The 20,874-nt window shown below is 35.5% G+C and overlaps 1 protein-coding gene across 2 annotated transcripts; it reads left to right on the top strand.

The window, feature by feature from the left end:
- Positions 1 to 45: 45 nt before the first annotated feature.
- Positions 46 to 20,869, top strand: ankrd10a (ankyrin repeat domain 10a). 2 transcript variants are annotated; one of them, XM_051902331.1, is made up of 6 exons: positions 46 to 286; positions 2,919 to 3,071; positions 6,458 to 6,549; positions 18,095 to 18,330; positions 18,416 to 18,502; positions 19,947 to 20,869. In XM_051902331.1, the coding sequence occupies exons 1-6, from the start codon at positions 89 to 91 to the stop codon at positions 20,312 to 20,314; spliced, it is 1,134 nt and encodes a 377-aa protein (XP_051758291.1). In that variant the 5' UTR covers positions 46 to 88; the 3' UTR covers positions 20,315 to 20,869. The 2 variants fall into 2 exon arrangements, with proteins under 2 accessions (XP_051758291.1, XP_051758368.1); XM_051902408.1 differs by lacking the exon at positions 19,947 to 20,869 and adding an exon at positions 11,502 to 11,621 and having other exon boundaries at positions 18,416 to 19,840.
- Positions 20,870 to 20,874: the final 5 nt, after the last annotated feature.

The following is a 20,874-nucleotide window of genomic DNA, read 5'->3' on the forward strand; positions in this document are numbered from 1 at the left end:
ATCTGAGCACACAACGCCTTGCTCAGCTGTAGGGCGTTCATAAGCCAAATAATTCGGGTTTTCCGCGACACAGGAGAACTGCCGGAGCATGTCTATAGAACTAGAGCCCGGTTTCTCTAACGACGAGGTGTTGAACGTACGTTACCCGCTTCACCGCGCATGCAGGGATGGAGACGTCGGCGCACTGTGCTCGCTGCTTCAGCGCTCCACCAACCAGGCGGACCTGGTTGCCGAAGACTCGTTTTACGGCTGGACCCCCATCCATTGGGCAGCACACTTCGGGAAGGTAATAAAAATACAATATTCTCATAGATGTATGTTTTCTTCTGCAGTTCTTTTCCAAGTACAGTGGCTTCCGGAGACAGATGTGTATGCGCGATGATTTAGGGAATAACAAGGGTGTAACATCATTAGTTAGGCGTGCTGTCATCAAGAACTGAACTACAGCATGTGCACATAAAAAGAAAACTCAAATGCGTTAACAAACATCTCATCAATAAGAAATGGGTTGCCGTATCGGCTGGACGATAAGGCCATCGGCAGAAAACAGGTCATATTCAAAGCGGCTGAGTGCAAACTCGTATGCTGGGGGCAGAGATTAATCACTTAATACATGTTTGAACTGAGAGTGAGAGCATTATGATTTCTATCTGAGATGAAGCAGACTACAGCGTCAGTGGCACTTATGTCGTCTATCTAAAGTGTGTAACGTCTATGTTGTAACGGATAAACATTGCTAGTTAAGTTGAATAGAAGAAATCAAGACGAGTATAGACATTACTGGCTCTTTTTTTGTTTCTGGATCACATTACTTGGAAAAATCAACTTGCATGGACAGTGGCCAACGAAGCAGCAACATCAGGCGCCAGCACGCACTGGCGCGAGTTCACTGATTCATTCATTGGCTGAGTGAAGACCAATAAAACATCACGCGCCAAAACCGCGAATTTAAAATCCAAACTGTTTTTGCGAGTTGTTGTACTGATGTCTATTACTAGTATCGAGAGAAATTATTGCTTGACTGCTTTGATATTTTTTTTTTTTAAGAGTTCGGTGCCATGCATTTAGATTTACTGAATTCATTTAAACAAGATGATTAAGACTGTACAATAAACGTCAGTAATGTCCATTGACTGTCTCTGATCAACGTGTCATTATTATGCCTAAAGTGTCATTACGTTGTTTATAGACTAGTTTACAAATGCAGACCAAAATGACTTCATCAGCAAAAAGAAATGCAGCAAAATCCAAATTCACTGAGGAGTGGAAGTGTTTACTGACATTCTGTCAAATGTCTACACTTAATATTGATGTTATTTCAAATACATTATCTCATTATTTTTCAATGCCAGCATTCATTATGGAAAAAAGGAAAATCCCTAGTGGTGTGTAACTATTTTTAGCATTATTCCTAATGGAAGTTTCCACAGAAACTCTGAGCAAAGAACAAGTCCTGTGAAATGTGCTGTGTTTTCCACACTTAAACACATTTGTCACTGGTTTTTTACTTGTCATTAGAATTTTGTCAAATTCTAAATCAGCTTTAGTACATTTCTAGTTTCTCTGCGATGACCATTCTATACTAATGTTCACCTCTGATACATTTTTTTTTTTTCATTTCTTAGTATATTTTTCAGTGGTGTGTTGCCATAAATTTTAGTTGTTTTATCCTCTCCCTCCTCCCTTTTTCTAAGTTCAAAAAAATATTAGATGAGGAGAGGAGTGTAAGTGTTTCTGCTTCTAACATCTGCTAATTATGCACATTTCACAGATATTTTGGCCATGACGCAGTTTCAAACAGGTGGTGGGATTCGAAAATGATCAAAGGAATTACTATATTTTTCCATGTGTTGGAGAGTCTGATTAATGTCAAGAAGGGAGAATAGAGCCAGAGAACAGGGTAATGAGTTGCCCCATTGTAAATGGTGTTGTCTGCATTGTCTTTTGATGTAATAAATAGATGGACATCAACTGATAAAAGATAAAGCAGTCTTTTACAATGTGAGTTCACCCTTTACATTTCTCTCCCAATCCCATACAGAATGCAGAAAGGGAAAGGAAACATACAAGCAATAAAATTACAAAGAATTAACAACGTAAATGACGCACAATGCACCTGATAAAAGATGAAACCGTCTTTTACAATGTGAATTTGCCCTTTTCATTTCTGTGAAATAAGTGTTTTTCTGCAATGCAATTAGTTTGAACTTAAAGTTAGCTGATTAGGCAAAAAAACTAAACATGACCTTCAAGTGAGAACATCAAAATAATCAAACATATTTAATTATTTTCAAATCAATTATGAAATTAGATTAGTTAGAGCTTAATATAATCCTACCTATAAACCTACCTCTCCCATACAGACACAATGCAGAAAGAGAAAAGGAGCAAAGACAGGAAATTATCAAGATTTGTGCAGTCAGAAAATTAAAGGGAAAGATGCACACATTTACAGAGAAGCACATCAGGTATACATTTGAACATTTTGTGTAATTCTAAATATGATACATGTTGGCTATAATACAGTAAATTTCCCATGTTGAAACTGTAACACAGCTGCTGGCCTCTAAAAGCAAAGCAGAGAACATGATCCTCAAATAGCTGGTCAGAGAGATCAGCAGTCTGGCTCAAACTATTTGATTCAGATGGGACTAGTTTTCATGGAGGACTTTATAGAAATTTGTGTTTCACAGGTGTACTTTGATTTTAATCCTGTCCGAATCTGCCATGTCTGTGTTTTTCTCAGCACAATTTCAGTAAAAATTCCAGGGCAAATTACCTTCTGTTTTTCGGCAAACTCGACGGTCTTCTGAGAAATCTAATCCCGTTCTAATGTGAATGTCTGTTTTTGCCTATTTTTTATTTTTATTTTTTTTTTGTATAAAAATTGTATTTTTATTTTTTTCTGTCACAAACAGCTGGAGTGTGTTATAAGGCTGGTGCAGGTGGGATGTGAAGTTAATGCACTGACGACACGGTTCGCCCAGACCCCGGCTCACATTGCTGCATTTGGAGGACATCCAGAATGCCTGCTGTGGCTCTTACACACTGGGGCTGAAATAAACAGACAGGTTGGTCCATGTACAATAATAACTGGCATTATAGTGATGAAGGTAGTACTATACTATACTGACTTGACACTCTTAAATGTGGAATGACAGATCGCTGTAGTGCCTCAGTTTAAGCAGCCTCGCATATCGCACATTAACCGATCATCTCTTTCTCTTTACTACTAGTTATAGCACAAAATAAACATGAATGAAAATCAGAATATATGTTAAAAGAAACAGGACAACTGTATCAAGTGTTTCTACATTGCTCAATCAGTGTCAAAAAGATGTCAAAACACAACAGCTTGTAAACAGTATGTCATGTAATGTTACATTTACCTCTGGTAAACCTCTGATAAATGTCCATAGCTTATTAGTCAGCTAGAAAAAAATGAACTCTAGAGAGGAGCATTTTGAAAAGATATGCATTATATTGCATATTGTTTGCAGTTTAAATGATTATATACAACTCCTGTTTTTATTTGAGGGCTTATAATTGAATACATTTAATTGATTATTAAATAAACTTGTGGTTTTCAGCTAAATTAAAACTAATTTCGATTTCAGTGTTTTGGTAAAAATAAATTGGTTTTGTTGCATTACTAGTTACTGTCTTCCTCAGTCAGTTAATTAATCTATGAGCCCTTTCATCTTATCAGTTGCCCTAAATTATCATCCCTACTTCCACTTCCTTCATTTCTGTATCCTCTGTCCGGTGTCCTGGTGCACAAATCTCTGCTAAACTGATCCTATTGCTAGGGATGATCCTGTCTGTGATGGACAGATCTTTGAATGGTGACGTCTTTCCCCAAGGGTTGAACACTGTAGTCTGTGATTTAGCCCAAAGGGCATTGGAGGTTACTCACCCCTTAACAACAGAGGAAGGCAAGCAGACTAAGAAAAAAAGGAGACATGCATATCAGATTGTCATTTTCGGTAATAAGTTTTCATTTGTTAACATTAGTTGACTTCATTATTTGACACAAACTAACAATGAACAATAATTCTACAGCATTTATTAATCGTATTTAATGTTAATCTCAACATTTACCCATACAGCTTATGGTCAAAAATTGTATCTGTTAACAGTAATAAATGCACTGTGAACCATTGTGAACAGGAAAATTTTAATTAACTAACATTAACAAAGGTTAATAAATTCTGTAAAATGTATTGCTCACTGTTAGTTCATGTTAGTTAATGCATTAACTGATGTTAATAAATGAGACCTTAAGTCTGAAGTCTTAAAGTATAGATTCAGTCAGGTGTTTTGCATTAGAAATTGATTAGAGCTGCACGATTAATTGTTTAAAGATTGCGATCTTGATTCAAACACCCACTCTTAAATGACAATGATTTGACTATGTATATTGAATCTTTGACAAGTATGATCACAGCGAAACATTCAAATCTACGTTTGCGCTGCCGTTGTCCCAGAGAGAGCAGTTGTCATGATAAAACAGCTTCACAAACAGTCTTTTCAACCACATAATATAATTTTTTCAGTGTTGCAATATTTCAGTTATCACTTGTACTTGGATAAATTTGTAGTTTGGATATAAACACTGATGTTTATGATAGCGATCAAAATCGCTATACCTTTTGAAAGTAACTTAACTCTTCAAATAAAGATTGTATCATTTACATTGTTACACGAGTAAGTGGCGATAAGTGACTGTTAAATGCATTTTTATTGAATCAGTCATTCAAAAGATTTGTTAAAAAATGCTGATTCATCTAGAAATGAATCAAGTGAAGTCTTTTAGTGAGTCGTTAAATCATCATTCAATCTGATTTAAAAAATAATTAAAATTACATTAATTAAAATAAATAAAAATTACATTTTTAAATTGACTGCAGCAACTAATATTTTGTCAGAACTTATAGTAAATGACGCTATTTTGTACAGTTGTCTATTCAGAATTGTGGGAGAATCGTGATCTCTATTTTAAACAACAACAACAACAAAAATCATGATTTTCAGTATCGTGCAGCTCTAAAAGTGATTATTGGACCATTCTAATAAGCAGCCGATCAGTCGGGCATCCCAAATCAGTCTCAGCTTACTTTTGCTTGACTTGCATTTACTGTAATTTTGTTTAATGGGTTACTTCATCCAAAAATTCTGTCATTAATTACTTACACTCATGTTGTTCTACACCCTTAAGACCTTCGTTCATCTTCGGAACACAAATTAAGATATTTTTGATGAAATCCGATGGTTCAGTGAGGCCTCTATTGAGAGCAAAGACACTGAACCTCTCAAGGTCCATAAAGGTACTAAAAACATATTTAAAACAGTTCATGTGGTTCTACCTTAATATAATAAAGCGATGAGAATACTTTTTGTGCACTAAAAAAACAAAACAAAACGACTTTTCAACAATATCTAATGATGGCCGATTTCAAAACACTGCTTCTGAGCTTTACAAATCAAATCAGTGGTTCGGAGTGCCAAAGTCACGTGATTTCAGCAGTTTAGCCGTTTGATAGGAGATCCGAATCACTAATTTGAAACAAGATTCGTAAAGCTCAGAAGCAGTGTTTTGAAATCGGCCATCACGAGACACTGTTGTAAAGTCGTTATTTTAATTTTTTTTTTTGGTGCCCAAAAAGTATTCTCGTCACTTTATAATATTAAGGTAGAACCACTGAATTCACATGAACTGTTTTAAATATGTTTTTAGTACCTTTATGGATCTTGAGAGGTTCGGTGGCTTTGCTCTCAATAGTGGCCTCACTGAGCCATCAGATTTCATCAAAAATATCTTAATTTGTCTTCCGAAGATGAACAAAGGTCTTACGGGTGTAGAACGGCATGAGGGTGAGTAATAAATTACATAATTTTAATTTTTGGATGAACTAACCCTTTAATAGTGACCTCACTTAACATCCAATACATTTGATAAGACAAACATGCACAGAGACTTAGGGGGCTGTCCATCCTGTATTATTGCGTTGATTCGAGCTGGAAGTGAATGAGAGAGATCCCTGTTGTTTTACTGCTTCTGCAGTAACTGTGTGGTTTGACCTACATTATGTGGTGTTATCTGGGTTATTTAGGAGCAAATTATCATCTGTGCTTCAGTTTACCACCTTTAGGGGGAGCTGTTGTATTAGGGTGAAGAGTTCAGTGTCTTTCTTATGACTCACTGGCTGAGTGTTCTGTTAGATTCTCTTCTTCAGTTTTATATCTTCCAGAGCTGCATACATAGACCTTTAAACAGCATTGTAGATCCATATTGTTTTCAACCATGCTGATGGCTGTACCCATTAAAGCTTTTGAATGATAGATAAATTGATATACAGAATGGAGTCAGCCTGTCTGTTGCATGGTAAGTATGAAGAATTGTTCAATTAATGTTGTGAAAGCCTGTCAAAATGTTGCATTTCTCATGTGGTTTCAGGATTATGTGGGTGAAGCACCCATTCACAAAGCAGCACGGGCCGGTAACATGGAGTGTATTAATGCCCTGTTGGTCCAGGGAGCCAAACCAGGGTAAGTCACTGTCTTATTGTGTTTATTTATTTTTATGGTTTATTATGTGAATTTATTAGGTGCTTTTTATGTGATATCACAGTGTGAAAGGGAATCTCCATAAATAAAAAAAAACTCTGCCATAGAGCCTGCATTATGATTTTGACCCTTGAGAAAGCCTTGATACAAAATTCACATTTAGACCTGATTGGCTTAAAAAAGCTTTAAAATCCTTGGAAGATGTGTATTAATTTAGTCCTGAAAAATCATTTGACTTTATGCCACAATCGGAAGAATGTAGATGCAAATATTATTGCAAGAATTATTTTGCACACAAAATTAGTAATTATGTCACCGCTGTAATACAGGGTCTATACTTATAAAATTTGCAGAATAAATGTTATTTTGTTATAGGCATTTTCCACATAACACAAAAGTGGGAAAAAATGGAAAAAGATTCCTAGAGTTTTCTTTTTTAAAACACATTTCAATTCTAAAAACAACGGCAAATGTACAACAACTTAAATATTATTAATTCAATTAATAAAATATTTCACCCCAAAATGAAAATTGTCATAATTTACTTACCTTTATGTCGTTCCAAACCCATAAGACTTCTGTTCATCTTCAAAACACAAATGAAGGTATTTAATAATATTATTTCATCATTTTTGTCCATCCATTGAAAGTCTACACAACCAAAACTTTGACGCATCAAGAAGTAATAAAAAGAGACATTGTAAAGTAATCCATGTGAATGGAGAGGTTTAATTTAGGCTTATATTCACACAAAAAAAGCAAATACATTGAGCACATCAAATATGGTAAACAGAAGCTCAACTGTTCTTGATGCCCTAGAACAAACTTCATTGGTTTTTTTTATGGAAGCTTGAACGTGCTTGTGTGACACTTAAGAACAAGCCTTATTGGTTCTCATGCTTCAAGTGAGCACGATTGAGTTTCTATTTACAATATTTGATGTGCTTTATGTATTTTCTTTGATCAATGTTTAAATGTAAATAAAAGCCTAAATCAAATCTGTTGATCATATTAAATGATCGTATCTCTCCATTAGACATAAATTAAATTGGTTGATTCATAGGGATACTTTTTGATGAGTTGAAGTTTTGGTTGCGACTATCAATGGATGGACAAATTATGAGAGAATATAAAAGCATCTTCATTTGTGTTCTAAAGATTGACGGCAGTCTTATGGGTTTGGAACGACATGAGGGTGAGTAAATGACAGAATTTTCACTTTTGGGTGAACTATCCCTTTAAATGTACTGCTCTGTTTCATTGGATACAGCTACAGTCAGCAGTAGGTCAGCAGAGCTCTTTTGGTGGAGTTTTTCTTACTTTAATTAACATTAACGTGTCTGCCTAAATCTGTTTGCTTCTTTTAGCTTAAAGGTGAATGTTTGTGTTTAGTGATTCAATTTGAGGTTAAGATGAAATTCACACAAAACAAATGCACATTTCCTCATTCTTACACCCCCCCCCCCCCCCCCTCTATATAAGAAGTAAAGGATCCATTCTTTTTTAGCCAGTATGTTACACTGACATGTCAGTATGCAGATTCTCATATTGGCTGTGCTGATTTACTTGGAGACCTCTTGCAATGCAATTACATTTTGTTTTAGTGAATGAGAGTTCTTAAAGTAAATACTGGTCTTTTATTAAAAAAAAGGATTTTTTTTTTTTTTTTGAGAATGCTCAAATGTGAGGGTTGAAAGATGGGTGGATGTTTGAGTAATTGTGCATTTGTTTTTAAATACCTTTAGGTAACCTTAAAAGCATGTTGCCTTGTGTTTGTGTGTTTAATGACATGTAATGTTTATTATGTTGTCTTAAAGAAATTACTTTTCTCTCCAGATTAAGAGTTCTCTTTAAAGGGATATTTCACCCAAAGATGAAAATTCTGTCATCATTTACTCCCCCTCAAGTTGTTCCAAACCTGTATGAATTTCTTTGTTCTGCTGTACACAAACAAAGATATTTGAAAGAATGTTTGTAACCAAGCAGATCTCGCCCCCCCCATTAACTACCATAGTAGAAAAAAAAATACTATGGTAGACAGTGGGGGGCGAGATCTGCTTGGCTACAAACATTCTTCCAAATATCTTCCTTTGTGTACAGCAGTACAAAGAAATTTATACAGGCTTGGAACAACTTGAGGGGGAGTAAATGATGACAGAATTTTCATCTTTGGGTGAACTATCCCCTTAAGTCTTACAAAAATTTCTAATGAGTTAATGGCACACTCAAACTGGTACTGTTCATAGATGCATCAGTCAGTCAGTATATACCAGCACATGCCACAGAAAAGATCACAAACTTTGCATTAACAATCTGACAAGCATTAGTAATAAATAGGCAAATCTCTCTCTCTATTGTGAAATAAGTTCTGATGTTTTCTAGTTTACCTGTCCTTTCCATTGAAATCATTTTCTCTTGAGTAAAAATTTTGCAGTGATTTAAGTCTGTCATATTTAGCATCAAGGACCCTCCCGTAGACCAGACTGAGAGGAGTGAATTTAGCTGGATCCGGGTTAGATATCCTTGGCAAGTTGGTGTGCAAACTGGTTTGGCACATGTTGTAAAGTTTTTCTCATTTTTCAAAACCCAACCACAAAATTATAGTTGTGTAGTTTGTGGCAAAATTGAAGCACTGCTTTTCTAAGTATAGACATTTAAAAAAATAAATAAATAAATAAATAATAATAATAATAATAATAATAATAATTACAACCACTGAAATTAATCACGTGATGAACCTTGTAAAGCTCAATTCTAAAAAGATTTACAGATTCTTTTTTTCTTCAAAACAACATGTTTATACATGTTTTTGAAAAGCAAAACCCAAAATAATCTAAATTCTCAAAATATCTGTCAAATTGTAGACACATTTGCTAACATACCAGAAGCAGTTTGAAGTTTGATTTATCTGTTGATTTTCTTTGTCGAATACAACATTGTCTGTAATGGATTCCTTTGTTTGCTTATATATTTTAAATGGCCCAGTTCTTCAAAACTTCTTAGAGTTTCAGTCGAAACACTAATTGATATATATTGTGATAATTGTCCTTATAACCGTAAATAAGACTGGTTGGAATAATTGTCCATAGAATTGTCTATAGCATCAATATGTAGCATAGCAGTGCTTCATTTTGTTGTAATTGAGGTTTAGCACTTTCTTACTACAGAGCCAAAGTGAGTTACACCATTTACCAAACAAAAAAGTTTTCAAGCTGTTACATCAAAATGTGTTATCACTAAGGCTGTCAAAGTCAATGTATTAAATGGTTAAAGGGTTAGTTCACCCAAAAATGAAAATGATGTCATTAATTACTCATCCTCATGTCATTCCACACCTGTAAGACTTTCGTTCATCTTCGGAACACAAATTAAGATATTTTTGATAAAATCCGATGGCTCGGTGAGGCCTGCATTGACAGCAAGTTAATTTACACTTTCAAATGCTCAGAAAGGTACTAAAGATATATTTAAAATGGTTCATGTGACAACAGTGGTTCAACCTTAATGTTATGAAGCGACAAGGATAATTTTTGTATGCCAAAAACAAACAAAATAACGACTTTATTCAGCAATATCTAGTGATGGGCGATTTCAAAACACTGCTTCGTGAAGCTTTACGAATGTTTTGTTTCGAATCAGTGGTTCGGAGTGGCATAGTCACGTGATTTCAGTAAACGAGGCTTCGTTACGTCAAAAATGTTTCGAAACTTCAATGGTTCACGTGACTTTGGCAGTTTGATATACACTACGAACCACTGATTCGAAACAAAAGATTCGTAAAGCTTCAAAACTTCATGAAGCAGTCTTTTGAAATGGCCCATCATTTGATATTGTTGAATAAAGTCGTTATTTTGGGTTTTTTTGATGCACAAAAAGTATTCTTGTCGCTTCATAACATCCAGGTTGAACCACTGTAGTCACATGAACTGTTTTAAATATAACTTTAGTACCTTTCTGGTACTAAATCTTATTTCTGGTACCTATCTTAATTTGTGTTCCGAAGATGATCGAAGGTCTTATGGGTGTGAAACAACATTAATTAATGACAGAATTTTCATTTTTGGGTGAACTAACCGTTTAAGTCTAAAGAGATTAAATCTGTTAAATACCATTAAATTGTATTTAGCAAAAATTACAATTTTCCCAATTTGATATTAAAATGGTTTCGTTCTCTTCTGCTTGACTTCTACATTTGGAGTCTATATATTTTATTGTTGCAGGTTTTATTACAAAACACAGAAAGCCCATAGTTGGGATCATGATTATTAGAAAAGTTTATTAGTAAATTCAGAGACTTCCTCAACGGTAAATTCATTTATGAATAAAATCCAAACTTGGAACAAAAAATAAATTTGCTGCCACTGCAAGTTGTAATACAGTTGTATAGTATACAGTTATATAGTTCAGTAAGCCAGAAAGATCAACTGAATGCATTAAAACTGAATAAAAGCTTAATTGTGATTATTTTAATGTGACAGCCTTAGTTGTGTCCCTACTGACTTTAATATATAGGCCATGGATTTTTTTTTTTTTTTAATATTTGTGTCCATCTTTCTAATGAGCTTATAACCCTCTGAAAATGCAAGAGTTCTAGGAAGTGGAACTTACTTTCAGTCAGATCTGCATAAAATCGGTCTTTAAGAAAGATGGTCTAAGATTTACAGTAGTGCAGCAGAACACAGGATACTTAAAAGCAAGGATGTGTCAACACTTTATATAGATAAGTTTCATGAATGTCTGCTTGTTTTTATGCCTCTTAGATGTGTACTTTATCATTTGTTTGAAATATCTGTTACCTTTCTGATTAAAGTAGCATGTTTGCAAAAAAAATATTGAAGATCCATTGTGAACCGTTACAGAGAAGGAAAATCCCTACACATCTCAATGTTTTGCAGCGGTTGAATTTGAACATGACTTGATTTTCTCAAGTAAAGCCCAGAAAAGGGGGGGAAGCATTCCAAAAACTGCTGCCACACGTTCTTCAGCGAACACCCTTACATTGAGTGTTCACACTATCGCTTCCTTCAGTATCTACACACTGGCAATCTGTCGAGGTATTTCTTGTGGTGATTGGTTTTGATTCTAGGAGAACAGTCATGATAGTATTTAGACCTGCATGCTTTGCCTAGACAGCAATATCTTGTTACTTATTATGCAAGATTTTTTACTTTTTCTTATTTGTTCTCAACTAACAAGACTAAGGGGAGGCTCAATAATAAATGGTAATCATACAGCAGTAAGCTTGAATTTAGCTTGAATAGGAGTACATTTGTAAGCAAAAGTAGCAAGCTATGTTAAGATTACAAAACAAAGAATGTTTTAAAACGTTAAATGCTTCCTTGAGCAAATATACTCAAGTGTAGGACCTCTTCATTTTCAGTGCCAGACAATTAATTGTAGCAATGTGTCTTTCATGCCAAGCCAGTCTTTATTAAAGGGATAGTTCACACAAAAATGAAAATTTGATGTTTATCTGCTTACCCCCAGGGCATCCAAGATGTAGGTGACTTTGTTTCTTCAGTAGAACACAAATGATGATTTTTAACTCCAACCGTTGCGGTCTGTCAGTCGTATAATGCATTGAAACGGTAACACCATCTATGAGAATAAAAAAAAAAAAACATGCAAAGACAAATCCAAATTAAACCCTGCGGCTCGTGATGACACATTGATGTCCAAAGACACGAAACAATTGGTTTGCGCGAGAAACCGAGTTGTATTTATATGATTTTTTACCTCTAATACACCACTATGTCCAACTGCCTTGCGCATCCGGTTGGTGAGGTCTGAACGCGCTCAGACAACGGAAGTGATGTCTCGAGCCTATACTTCAATGAGTGCGAGACATCACTTCCGTTGTCAGAGCGTGTTCAGACCTCACCAACCGGATGCTCAAGGCAGTTGGACATAGTGGTGTATTAGAAGTAAAAAATTTTATAAATACTGTTCGGTTTCTCGCACAAACCGATCATTTCGTGTCTTAGGACATCAATGTGTCGTCACGAGCCGCAGGGTTTAATTTGGATTTGTTTGTGCATGTTTTTTTAATTGTCATAGATGGTGTTACCGTTTCAATGCATTATACGACTGACAGACTACAACGGTTGGACTTAAAAATCATCATTTGTGTTCTACTGAAGAAACAAAGTCACCTACATCTTAGATGCCCTGGGGGTAAGCAGATAAACATCAAATCTTCATTTTTGGGTGAACTATCCCTTTAAGAACTTTCTATGTGCAGACCACCTTCTTACTGACCATGAGAGGGTTTAGCATAATATCCTGTCACCATTGTGTTTCCAAGTAAATGCTTGTCATTTTATTTGTAATGAATTTAAAGGCATAATTTGACAACTTTTGGATTACATTGTAATCTTTATCTAAAGATTTAGATCAATGATTTAACAAATACTGATGATGGAAAAAAATATATTTTAAATGAACAAGTACATTTTTGGCAATCAGACAGCTTCTGTAAATGAGTGTGATGAAGGTTAAAGATTAAAAGCAAACCATATTCAGGGCTCCAGACTAACATTTGAGAGCCCGTGGCACTTGTGGCGCTAGAGAAAAATGTATTATAAAGTTAAATTAATCCTAACATTACTATTGTTTTGCATTAATAAGTGCAGTTACTAATAATATTACGACTGTTTAATTGGTCATTTTAAAGGGTTAGTTGACCCAAAAATGAAAATTCTGTCATTAATTACTCGCCATCATGTCGTTCCACACCCGTAAGACCTTCATTCATCTTCGGAACACAAATTAAGATATTTTTGATGAAATTTGAGAGCTCTCTGACTCCTCAATAGATAGCAATTTAACCACCGCTTTCAAGTTCCAGAAAGGTACTAAAGACATCGTTAAAATAGTCCACATGACTGCAGTGGTTCTACCTTAATTTTATGAAGTGATGAGAATACTTTTTGTGTGCAAAAACAAAACAAAAATAACTACTTTATTCAACAATCTTCTCTTCTGTGTCATTCTCCTACGCTTTTTACGTCCAGCGCTTCCAGGTTCTACGTCAGAACGCCGGCTCAGGATTGGCAGACGCTGTTCACGTGAGCAGCACGACGCATGCACGTTCTGACATAGAACCTGGAAGTGCTAGACTTAAACAGCGTATGAGAATGACACCGAAGAGAAGATATTGTTAAATAAAGTCATTATTTTTATGTTTTTTCGCACAAAAAGTATTCTTGTCGCTTCGTAAAATGAAGGTTGAACCAGTGCACAGGGTTTCCGCGGGGCATTAAAAAGCATTAAAAGTCATTAAATGGATTTTGTGAAAATTAAGGCCTTAAATGACATTAAAAATCATTAAATTTTATTCCTACAGGCATTCAATTTTTAAGAGATCTTGCTTACCTGTTGCAGGCGCACATCTCTCTGCATCTGTTCTGTTCAGTGAGCAGCTAAAAGGCGCAGCGCATTTAGTTGAGGCTGTGCGCTCTGTAAGAGAACAAATAAAATAAATACTATTGAGTGATCATTTTATCAAAAAATGGGCTACTTTCCCATAGACTGGAGTGAGATCATAGATGGCACTTCTCTGTCGCGATCTTTCCTGGCGTTCACACGCCTCAGTTCAAGCAGAGCGCACGAACCAATCATCTCTTCCACTTTACTAGTTACAGCAACCTCTGAAGGTATGTTGAAAGATACAGTACAACTTAATGAAATCTGTATCACGTCTCATGTAATCGCTCAATGAGTGTTTCAACCGCGGAAAGACTTCAATAAAACAGATTGTGAAAAAATGTAGTCACATTTACCTCAGAAAAGCCATTCAGTGTCCAAAAACTCGTTAGTTAGCTACCAAAATGAACTTGGAGAGGAGCATTTTGCTACATATATGCACTATAGGTTATTGCATATCCCTTGTATTTGTACTTAACATGTGCTTCAATATTGAATGTATGTTTGAATAAATCTGTTTTATGACAGCATTTAAATGTTTATATAGCATAAAAAACGAGTAGAAACATAATACAAATCATAGCATACAAATCGATTAATTTTAACCTTTAAAATTATAATGATGTACCAGCTGTGGTTCCCTGTATATTTTACAGCATTATTTGAGAGATATTTTTCTTTGAGGAAATTTGCCATGTACTTTACCTTTTATTGGCCCCAAATTAATCAATATTGAATTGAAGGTAATTTTTTTTTTTTTTTTTTTTTTTTTTTTTTTTTTTTTTTTTTACTTGAAGCAAATGTTGTTGTTTTTTTCCATTTATTTTCTTGTCAGAGTGCACCAAAATGCTTCGTTTACATGTTAAAATCACAATTTTCTCATGGGGGAGGATGCCCCCAGACCCCCCTACAATTATTTAATTCTTCACCCTTTTCAACCCTGAGATGAATAATGAATAATGTGAAAAAAAAGACATTATATCCAAACACGCTACATTAAATCCATGGTGAATGTTGGTGATTGAACTGAAACGCCTTAACTTCATTCATGGCACAATATTTCTCCTAGTTTCCACGTCAGCGCGGTTTTGATCTGATATGTGGTTTACAACCGAGAATTCTGCGCCGAATGCTTTCTCACTGTATCTTCCAGCGCTGTGTAGCAATGGTGTCGCATTCGTGATCGAGATTGTCCTGCGAGTAAACCTGTTCTGATCCTGCGCCACGCTGTCTATTAGAGCTGATAATGGTCTGCGCAGCACAGCTCAAAATGGTTTCATTTCATTTGCCGTTTAATGTTTCTCATATGCAACGTAAAAGCCAGCTCTTGTCAGCTGGGTAACATGGTGGTTGCACCAGTGTGACCTCTGACAAAATTTAGTCGCACCAACGGGAAAAAAAGGTCGCAGTCTGGAGCCCTGATATTAAATTGTTTTAGAAATAACTTGATCATGAAAAGTTTGTTTCTTTGTCAATTCCAACATTTCAGTATAATAGCAAATATTCAATAGCAAAAGGTAATTTGCTATGAAACACTCCTTTTTAAGTGTTTAATTTTATTTAACAATTTAAATATTGAATTTTTTTATAACTAATAATTGTAAATAAATGCATTAAAACAACGCCACATAGCCTTTGACTACTATTTTTATTAAGCATTGTTTTAAAACGAGTAAATGGTAATACAGTGAATATCAGACGGATGCTCATCCAAGAGAACATGCAAAAATATCTGCAAGTAAGCATTTGAAAGAAGCTTTCTGTCAGCCTAGTGTACAGAAGTCTATATACTATTGTAGAAAGTCTGGTATTGTTACATTTTTATTTAATTTTGATACTGAAGTACCAGTACTTTTGACATCTGTACTTTGGACATAGAAATGGTAATTTTTAACTCCAGTTCAGTGAATTCCTAGCCTTAAGAATTGTCTGGCATTGTCTGATGTTTTGATTGAATGTTTTCAGAAGATTAAAAGATTCAGTCTGACATACTTGGAAGCATTTAATATTTTATTTGATAGTAAAGGGATGTTTAGGCAGGAATGTGTGAATGCAAGCCAATCATATAACTTTGAAAAATTGTCTTAACTTGTCTTCCTTATATTCTGAGGCATTGTAATGTTTTTTTTTTTTCACTTGTTTTTCATGTAAAACCATTTTAAAATACAAAGGGAGAGACAGATAGGTAAAACCGAATTCATAAATGAACCAACTGCTGACCCAAATGTTATTCCTTCACATTACTTTGTGCAGACATTGAAAAAAGACTAAAATGGTCACAAGTGTGTTAGATTTGGGGGTGGTTTTCCAAATGCCAATTAAAACAAGTTCAAGACAAAAAGGAATTAAAGGGATAGTTCACCCAAAAATGAAAATTCTGTCATCATTTACTTGCCCTCAAGTAATTCCAAACCTGTATGAATTTCTTTGTTCTGCTGAACACAAAGGAAGATATTTGGAAGAATGTCAGTAACCAAACATATCTTGCCCCCCATTGACTACCACAGTATTTATTTTTCCTTCTATGGTAGTAAAAGGGGGTAGTAAAAGGGTTACTGACATTCCTCCAAATATCTTCCTTTGTGTTCAGCAGAACAAAGAAATTCATACAGGTTTGGAACTACTTGAGGATGAGTAAATGATGACAGAATTTTCATTTTTGGTGAACTATCCCTTTAAAAGGATAATTTTAACACCATTCAAATGCTGTATCTTTGAATATCAGTGTCACAGACTGGGCTTAATCTTATGTCCATTTGGCAAAATGGCAAACATTTGATTTTAAAACAATGTAGAATTTAATCTGATTAATATTACTGTCTAAACATCTTTTATTCATTTAACATGTTGGTTCATGTCTGAATTCTCATTTAAGTGCACACACTGCATTTGGAGATAAATATACTCTGAACGTTTCTGTAACTTTCTAATGAACTATGGTCCGTTTGTTCTGGTTTTAGCTACCTCTTGAAACAAAGATTGACTGCCTTTGGTACTTTTAACATTACAATTCTCCAAATCATGTTAGTATTAAAGGGATAGTTCACCCAAAAATGAAAATTTGATGTTTATCTTCTTACCCCCAGGGCATCCAAGATGTAGGTGACTGTTTCTTCAGTAGAACACAAATGATGATTTTTAACTCCAACCGTTGCGGTCTGTCAGTCGTATAATGCATGTCAATGGGAACTCCATCTATGAGTCAAAAAAACATTCACAGACAAATCCAAATTAAACCCTGCGGCTCGTGATGTCCTAAGACACGAAACGATCGGTTTGTGCAAGAAACCGAACAGTATTTATATCATTTTTTTACCTCTAATACGCCACTAAGTCCAACTGCCTTGAGCATCCATTTGGTGAGGTCTAAAAACGCATTCTGATGACGGAAGTGATCTCTCGCGTGAATATGTCAATGAGTGCAAGCGATCACTTCCGGCATCAGAGTGCATTCAGACCTCACACACCGGATGCCGTGCGTGCGCTCAAGGCAGTTGGACATAGTGGTGTATTAGAGGTAAAAAATGATACAAATACTGTTCGGTTTCTCACACAAACCGATCGTTTCGTGTCTTAGGACATCAATGTGTCGTCTCGAGCTGCAGGGTTTAATTTGGATTTGTCTGTGCATGTTTTTTTTTTACTCTTATAGATGGGGTTCCCATTGACAAGCATTATACGACTGACAGACCACAATGGTTGGAGTTAAAAATCTTCATTTGTGTTCTACTGAAGAAACAAAGTCACCTACATCTTGAATGCCCTGGGGGTAAGCAGATAAACATCAAATTTTCATTTTTGGGTGAACTATCCCTTTAAACTTGTATCAGATTGTCATATGTTGTTCACAAAAATTATAATACAATGTGAGAGAAAGTATTTTGCCAGATATTTTAAGACAAAAAATTGTTTCAGAACAATATTATTTCCTGCTGCAGTGTGTGAATAATTAACTTTTTGGGCCTTTCCAAAATTAGCTTATAGAATAAAAGGGAAAGTCTTTGCAGCCTTAAATTAAAAATGGTAGCATAACATTAGCTTAACAGTGCTAATCGGACAATTCCAGATCCGACTAATCATCTTTTTTTTACTCACTGTGCAGCTTGAGGAATGCAAATGGTTTGACTGCAGCTGACCTGGCCCAAGCTCAAGGCTTCCATGATTGTGCTCAGCTCCTCTCTAATGCACACAACCAGCTAAATCAGCTAAATGGATTTGCCCATAATGGGACTGACCACACGCATAGCCAGGGCCACAGTCTTCTGAATGGAACAGCCAATAGGAAAAGATTTCTTGATTGCCCAGAGCCAAACCATGTGAAAAAAGCAAAAACTGACAGTATGTAAAAAGATTTTGTGCAAAACATCAATTGTAAATCAAGGAAAACCAGATTTTTTGACTATATTGTATGCTTTCCTTTCAGGCATGAATTTCTTGGTGAAGACAAACAATGGAATTGGAGAGGAGCTTGAGAGTATGAATGTGGAATCAACTGCTGAAAATCAATCAGGTGGGACTGGACCTTCTCCACCAATGTCTATTGACCTTGAACATCATGAAGACAGTGTTTCTTTGAGGAACCCCTCTCCCACTCAAAAAATGTTGGAGCCCACATCCATGACTTCTGTTCCTGGCCCCTGGCTATGGACAAACTCTTATGCTTATTTATGACGGCCAAGTTATCAACAAGTTTCCCCAGGCTTATCAACAAGCTGTCAGAGCAAATGACTGGGATAATATATTCTTATTTGATGTATTCAGGCTTCTGAAATATCTGGAATATAATAGTATTTGGGATGAGATTTCCATTTTTCCAAATCTAAAAGAGCCTTAAGTGTGCACACACAGGGAATTTGCTTTTATAATAGAAGTCCCCAGTACTTGCAAAGACAAAACAGCTAGAATACAGAAAGACATGTACAGAAGAGTTGCTAGTTTTCTTGGCTTTATTTCCATGAACTTTTGCCATATACTCTGTATATGGTCATTCTAAGTCAATTTTGTAAAAGTTGATTAGTTTACTGTTATCTTAAATACAAGCTTGTATGTAATAGTTAATTATATATATATTTTCTGAAACTTCCAGCAATATGTTTCACAATGAAAGCATTTACTGATTTTAGGATATTTCATAGAGATGATGTGTCCTATTTATAAATGAATGAATGCATAGGGTAATCTTTTACTACGTTAATTGTGCTTCCATTATCTGGTTTATTATTCAGTAATTTTAAAGATTCACATATTTAAAGATTTCAGATGTAACCTGCTTGAATTCTGTTGAAATGTTACAAAGGTTTTTTTTTTTTTTTAAACATTTAAGGCACCTTTTATGTTATGACTTTTTTTATTTGATAGTGGTTATGATTTCTCGGAGTAAAAGAAAAACATTCTGGAGTTTATCTCTGTTGACTTTTGCAGTTAGGTGTTCCAGTGCACTCCAAAAAAAAAAAGTGATGTCTGATCAGGTTTTTTTTGCCCCCAATCTGCTGAGACCTGAGTAATAATCCGATACTTGTGTTTTCCTAGTGCTTGGTGTACACTTCAAATACGTTAAAGTTATTAAAATCAATCCCGTGTATACAGGGACGTACAGAGAGTTTCTCGGGCAGGGGCTCAAATTTAAAAAAGGGGCATCTATCACTACAGAGTATTGTATTTTATATGTACAATAAGCAGAATAATTGGAACAATAAGGGGGAAAAAATTGGATTTAAGTTTAGAAAGCATGAAGCTCGCTGCGTCAGAATGCCAATCTGTCAGCCCCTGTTACCGATTACATACTGTACACTTTAAATATGAGCAAAAAAGTGCTCATACTGAAAATAAAATGTTTTTTCAACTACAATGTATTAGTAAAATGATTTGTTTCTTTGTTCTGACCCAAGTTCATGTGTAATCAAGACCATTTGTTCATCATCACTTTCTGACGCATGTCTTGTTTTGAATGACAGATGAAGCCATAGCCACAGGTTTGAGGAATGGTCATGGGGAGCAGAACAGTTTCACTGTCAACAGCTTCGCCACAAACGGGCAATGCTATCAGTCCCCTTTCATTCCAGATGAATCAAGAAACGACATGTGTGGCTCACTGCACCTCAACGGTAGCCCAAGCAGCTGCGTATCTCACCGGCCTGCATGGGGTGTGTTTCTGCCTGATTCCGGTGAACATCTTCGCTATGGACACTACCATGGCTTTGGAGATACGGCAGAAGACCTGGAAGATGCAAGCGGCTGTCACGAGCACACTACAACCGTCAAAGTAGAGCAGCACTATGACCAAGAGGATCTCAGTGCTGTGCAGCTGTTCCATGGATCATAAAAGTGAAAATTATATCCGTCCGTTTGATTTAGAAATGGTCACGTTGGTGGCAGCACTATCCGCCTTAATTGAACTAATTAAATCTTGCACCTTATTGCAGGCTATAACAAAAGTTTTTGTTGTTTTTTGATAAAGGGGAAAATCTTTCTACCAAAGGGGAGACATTGTATAGCATTTTGTATCTGACCTAATGAATTTATTTTATTATACGTATGTGTTTGAACTCAGCCTAGCTATCTGGGTGCCTAGCTATCTTTTTCCCCTTTAATGCAAGTTTAGAATGTACAAGGAGTTGATTTTTATGTGGATTTATTGTGAGTTTGTAGTTTTGTGCCAATGAAAACCAGCTTTTTGGAAAAGGAGAATTTTGTATATAGTTTTTGTTGTATGCTTGTCACAGTTTTTTTTTTTCCACCCTGAGAAGCAAAGCTGACATGTTGACTGTAAAACAGTGTTGTTTTTTTGAAAAAGAAAGCTGAATGATGTATGACATTCCTTTGTTTATATTTCTACCCTGTGTTCTGATTAAAAAAAACCCTGTGAAACACAAAAGAAGCCCC

This window comes from Ctenopharyngodon idella, chromosome 1 (assembly GCF_019924925.1).
Source record: "Ctenopharyngodon idella isolate HZGC_01 chromosome 1, HZGC01, whole genome shotgun sequence".
NCBI classification, from domain to species: Eukaryota; Metazoa; Chordata; class Actinopteri; order Cypriniformes; family Xenocyprididae; genus Ctenopharyngodon; species Ctenopharyngodon idella.

Bases quoted from the DNA above. Each gene is read 5' to 3' on its own strand.
- ankrd10a (XM_051902331.1), top strand. From the start codon at position 89: ATGTCTATAGAACTAGAGCCCGGTTTCTCTAACGACGAGGTGTTGAAC. The intron at 3,072-6,457 runs GTTGGTCCATGT...ATGTGGTTTCAG, and splicing joins GGGCTGAAATAAACAGACAG to GATTATGTGGGTGAAGCACC. The intron at 6,550-18,094 runs GTAAGTCACTGT...CTCACTGTGCAG, and splicing joins GTCCAGGGAGCCAAACCAGG to CTTGAGGAATGCAAATGGTT.